This window comes from Rhinoderma darwinii, chromosome 7 (assembly GCF_050947455.1).
Source record: "Rhinoderma darwinii isolate aRhiDar2 chromosome 7, aRhiDar2.hap1, whole genome shotgun sequence".
Classification (NCBI taxonomy): Eukaryota; Metazoa; Chordata; class Amphibia; order Anura; family Rhinodermatidae; genus Rhinoderma; species Rhinoderma darwinii.
Window position 1 is genome coordinate 126152664 of NC_134693.1, and position 6037 is coordinate 126158700.

A 6037-nucleotide genomic window follows, 5' to 3' on the forward strand; every position below is an offset into this window, starting at 1 on the left:
TGTGTTGTAATTGCTGACGTGGCTCTATATACACACATGTCAAATTAACATGTCATATGCAAATTAGCATATGTTCAGATTATTGTGAACACTTTTCACTCTTCATTAAAGGAGGTTCATGTAGAACATTAGGGTTTGCTTGACAAGTTTTATAGGCTATACATAAGAAACTGCCTTTTTTATTTTTTTTTAACATAAATCAATAGTAAATACGAATACATGAAACTTTGTCAAATATATTAGATTAAAGTAAAGTTGTATCTTCTTCAGCTTCCAGTAGCACTTAACCCCCCCTGCCCCTGCCTGAAGCATCTTTGTAAATGTTCAGATACATTGTCTTATACAGTAAATTGAAGACATGGAGGAGGGGGATGCAGCTGCAGTCTCTCTCTCTCTCTCGCCATCACTCTCTCACTTGTGGATATCCAGCTGGTAGGGAATCTTTAGGGCAATGCTCCCTGGGAAAAGTATGCAAAACAGCACTCCTCCAGAAGGAAGAAAACTGTCTTTCTAGCGCCATCTATCGATGACTACCCTGTAAATCAATGTCTGACCCTCCATAAACCCTACAGCGCTGTTTCAGAGTTGTTGCTCTTCATCAGTACAGAGTAGGGTTCTGGTTGGCCTAGTGAGATTTTTTTTGAAGCAGCTCTAGGAAGGTTTTGAATCTCCAGAGACTATTTCCAAATATACTCACTGATCTTGGGACCCACAATTGGGTCAGGGGGAATTGTTTTCTTATCTATTATCCATTAATTTGGGATAATGTGCACTGGGGCCTATGTTTATATTTTGCCTATATGGATAAGATGTCAGTAAATAAGCACTGACTCGAACATTTTAGAACAGGTCATCCGTTCTTTTAATTAAGCTTCTCCCAGAAAACCCCTTTAAATGTAAGATTTTTTCTAGATTTTTAATCATATATTCACCTTCTCTACTACCAATTTATGATTGTAACGTTAATGTTCCTGCTGTTCATGTGATGTATGGTCACACATCATATTGGTTATGTGTAATTATGTGAACCATTGAGACCTGTATATATGTATACAGATGTAGCCATCTTTACCTTGACTTTTAATAAACAGTGGCTAGATCTCTTATCTTGATTTTTTTTTGTCATTTATTTGTCATTGATAGTCTTCCAGCTGAATTGTTTGTGTAACTGCAAAGGTTAAACAACACTTCTGGCCATATAATCAGATGTACATGTGCCTATGAATACTCTTAAACGTGTCTGCACAGATTTGGGCTGCAACATAGTCAGTCATTTTGGAGCCTGTAGAGAACTTCTTTGGTCACCTGGTCACCCAACCTTTATACAAGTAATCACAGACACTTCCATGTCCTCTCCACTACTCATGTCTGGCAATTTAGGGTAGGTGACTCCTTTATCCATGCCCTCAGGCTTCTATACTCACACAGTACACAAGTGAAAATAACTTATACACAGGCAAAACGCCATATTTATGAAGCCCCTACACTCAATTTTCCAACACATCAGAATGTATAGAAAAAGTGAGCGGGACTTCCTTTATCATGGTCTGGCCTAGAGCATGTGGGGCACATGACTGCAGTAGGTTAGAGGCTGGAGCACTGCTCAGATGATACAGTACCAGTATCAATAAATCTCCTCCATAGTGTTTAATGAGTGCATCTTCCTACATTTCAAACACGTAGGTGAACAAGCACTCCGGCTCTCTATGCGCCTTAGAAAATTTCCACCATCGATATATCATTCAACCCAATATAATGACAATAATAAATATCAAATGACAATAAAATCCAAATAAAGCATCAGAAAGGTATAATAGCATGTATAATAATGTATCAAAAGGTATGCAACCTGTGTAGTGAAACGTCGGGCTCCATCCAGAACAGTTTCTAAATGCTACTTCAATTGGATCAACTTAAGCCACTGACACTATTCAACTTTCCCTGGACGGGTGAAAGGCACAATAGCGCCGGCATAATTATGAGCATCTATTGACTATGTATATGGCAACATTGACTACAATAACAATATAAATTTGTGAGCACACAATGTATTGCTAATACTGAAACATTAAAAAGTATGACTTTTAAAAAACTGCGTCTTTCCGATTTTGCACCCTTTGCACTGGGATTATACACCTACGGATCTTTTTTTAGCTAGATAGGTATTTTTAACATGTTTTCTATATTATTTTTATTGTGTTTTATGGTGATGTATTGACATGACTAAACTCTGTTTTGATATAAGTATTGATTATTGCCATTAAATTGGGTTGAGTGATATATTATGGTCAATATTTTCTAAGTTGTCTAAAAAGCCTGAGTTTTTGTTAAATTGTATATAGCTAGGTTTTGAGGGTATCAAATCCCCCCCCCCCAGTGTACTCGACACCTGGCCATTGCAACACTCCACAGGTGAGTTGACCTTCCTTATTTTACATAGGTGTTTTTCTTTAAGATTACGCAGAAAGTTTAGCTGCAGTCCTATGTAAAACCATACATTTGTATGCATGTGAGTATTTATAGACATTCTTAGCATCTCTTTTTTGAACGGAAATCTATATTTTGTGTATGTTTACTGGTCCTTTAAATAAAAAAAGAAGAAATCACTCGATCATCACCTCTTTTGTCCATATGACTAATGTAACCATTATCTTTCCAGAATGATGAACCCCGTAGGATGCGTCTAAAAATCCAAGAGCAGATAGACGACTTGCTCATAAGTCTATACAACGCTGGAAGAAATAGTGGCCGGTGATATCAGCTCAGACAAGAACATCCCTAGAGGACAAGGACAGTCTGATTTGTATCCTATAGTACAACACGGTTCTGCTGTGGTGTCACATTAACGAATAGTCCTAGTACTACATCAGTTAAACAGCCCACTGATGGAACCTATAGTTTTTCCGAGCCTATATCAATTTGCAATAAATATTTGAGTCTGACTAGCGGCTATATAGCTACTGCACAATGACTAATGTCCCAAGCCCAACATCCCTCAATCCCTACATAACCTTCAGAGGAAATACCTAGGACGTCTACAACAGTCCCATGTATTCAGTCAAAGGGCGCACTGCCGGTACCCACAGGACATGGGTATATGGCCATTATCATTATTCATATATTATAAAAAATGACATCAACCTTCGACTCAATCTTCACCGCTGCTGATACTCATATACAATTAAAATCCCAATGTAAAGATAGATCCATTTGTATAACTATGGAATGACGTTATATTTGCAACGTATATACACATTTAATGTTTAGCCAAAAGTAAAAGAAAGGGGATTTTTTGGGGATCCATAATTGTTATTATAATATGTCTTTGTATTGTTACCTTCAATATACATATAAAGAACCAAATAGCACAAGATTTGGGATGCATATAGCCACCAATATAGTTATTATACTCCCGTCAATAGATTAAAATATATTTTGAGTGTAAGCTTTTGCGGTTGCACCTTGTGTCTGAATTTGTACATCATTTCTGGTTATTTATATAGCGATTAACACTATATCTATATAAATATATATATATTTATATATATACATATATATGTAAAGACGCTAATCAGAATCTATAGTCTTTTTGTAAAATATCTCTGATATTTTTTAGGAACATGCCAATTAAAATTGGAAGCGAATGACAAGGACGCTCTGCCAAATGATTTGATTGCTGGACTATTTAGTTATGTTTTCCTACAGCGTAAAGTTGTCAATCTACAAGGGGTCTGTGTGGGTTTCCATTAATGCCATCAAATCAAAGGCAAAGCCGCTATGGATGGGGCTGCTCCATACCCAGGGAGTATCTTTGAAGTATTGTGAAGTCGTATGCTGAGCCTAGCCAATTTCCATCACAGCACAAGCACCTTCACAGGCTCTGAGGCTCAGCCAAATAACCCTTTACACTTCATTTTCCTCCAACCTTATGACATTGGCTGTGCCGAGCACCATGGGTATTTTACTGAATGATTCACTGGCCCCGTAATAAGACCCCACATATATATATTGATTAAAACAGCAGTCCTTGAACCATAGATAGGAACAGTAGAGTCCAAAGACAATGGAATATTAGGACGCTGATGTAATCAGGAGCCTCAAGACCAAGCCACATTTCTATGAATGAACCTGGTATATGAGATAAACAAATGATCGCTTCCTGTATCAGGCTCACAGCATCATCCCTCCCTCTCTGTACATGTAGCTCGTCTATAGGTGGCGCTGTTGCATGGATCAGATGCTGGTGACGCCTATGGAGGAGCTGGGTTATGGGAGGGCGCAGATGATGTGATCCTATAGCTCCAGTTGATTTACTCTTCTAACGTACACCCAAAGAAGCTGCAAAAATCAACGTATCCCTCTTCGTACAATCTGCAGCAATAGCAACCAGCTCATGTCTGTATCTTCAATATTCCACCATGAAGGGCTTCCTGCCCATACAAACCCTGAGCATGGGTGACCCTGCCATATTCCGTAGCTTCCTGGCTCGTTCCAATCATTATGTAAGACCCCTGCCTATTGCTGGACATCTGCTCCTTCCAAACAAGTTGGGCCACATTCCACGTCTGCATCCTGCATTTGTACATTCATGCATATTATATCCATATAATACACATTTATGAACAAAAGAGATATGCAAGCAGTGCTGACACCTCCCCCACCATCTGTGGCTGCTGCAGAACCTCTTGCTAGACAATCATATAATGAATCCCAGCTGTGCATCACCGTGACAGACAGCTCTTCCCGAAAGATATTGCAGTAGATGTGACCTGACGATGACAGTGACATCAATACAATATAATAACGATACCCCAGACTTTAGGGGGTTCTCTCCCCTCCCCCTATTGTTCTCACCTTCTGCTGCCTCCTCGCCATGTCGGTGGGCTGCTTGGCATTGAAGGGGTAGGCGATACACCTCATGACAAACACATAGAGCTGCAGCTTCCTTTTTCTCTCTTCTTCCTCCTTCTGCAGCTTTTCCAGCTCTTCTTTTTCCTTTTCGCTGACCACTGATGGACTAGGACTGGATGGCCGGACACTGCTGCTCCTGCTGCTCGGCTGCAGCCCCCCAGAGCTCTCGCTGGTCCTGCTAGGAGAAAGCCGGGCCCCTGTGCTGGGTGCCAGCACCTCCTTGCTTTCTTCTTCCACTATCTCATCCGATTCCTCCTCGCTGGAAGATGGGTCCAACATCTTGCCGGGGTTTGAGCGGTGATGGGGGGGAAGAAGAAGAGGAGCTTTCGAGAGCTGTGCACCCTAATAATCCTGTGCAGGAGGCAGCAGCTCGCTCCGGATCAAGCAGGACCTGATATTGCAGCTAAGTGCAGACTAGGCATTGGCAGTGCTTACGTGTTTAACTCTCTCCTCCCCTGCACTCTTACTGGAGAAAGGAAAGCGGATAGAGACAAAATACTGCCGATGGGGGCTGTCCCATTGATAATTTGTGGCTGTAATCTGCTAATGTGCTGCAGCAGATGGTGCCTCCTGCCTGCTCTTTGTCCACAGGCCAATAAATCTTCAGGATACAGGAAGATGACCAGGGAGGAATGAAATGTGTTCTAAGAGCATGAGATCAATACTGGATGCCGGGGCAGGACCGAAATGTGGAGGACCCAAGGAGCAACTGGATGGTTCCCAGTCATGGATGGAATTACCGGATGTGAAGAAGATTTATTTTTGGCAAAGGACAACCCCCTTCACCTATCATTAGATAATTATCCTCCGAAGATAAGGATTCCGGCTGTATCAGGAATCTTTTGTTTCGTACAGATAATCTGTCGAAAATGTAATCAGATTTTTTGTATTTTCCCAGCCGTTACTCGGTTGTAATCTGATGTTTATGGGTTCAACGGGCGATGGCAGCCGATCGGATGTTATAGAAGAGCATCGGTTTCTGCCTTCGTCGCTCAAAGTCTCCACGTCCATCCTCCAGGGTGAGGAAGGACACGTGTGGAGGAGCATTGGGCAAAAATGAAGTCATTTATATATATAATGGCAGATTTCTGTGTAATGTCTATAAGCAGCTAAAGACACATGAAAA

At 40.9% G+C, this 6037-nt stretch overlaps 1 protein-coding gene across 16 annotated transcripts in view; it reads right to left on the reverse strand.

Moving 5' to 3' along the window:
* CADPS (calcium dependent secretion activator) overlaps positions 1-5646 on the reverse strand; it is a 357994-nt gene extending 352348 nt beyond the window's left edge. For 7 of the 16 annotated variants that reach the window (XM_075833972.1, XM_075833971.1, XM_075833969.1 and 4 more), the window contains exon 1: positions 4855-5644. In XM_075833972.1, coding sequence (XP_075690087.1) covers positions 4855-5190 — 336 coding nt within the window. In that variant the 5' untranslated portion in view covers positions 5191-5644. Of the gene's footprint in view, positions 1-4854 lie in introns of all 16 variants that reach the window. The other 9 variants (XM_075833970.1, XM_075833961.1, XM_075833967.1 and 6 more) reach the window with 3 other exon arrangements.
* Positions 5647-6037: the final 391 nt, after the last annotated feature.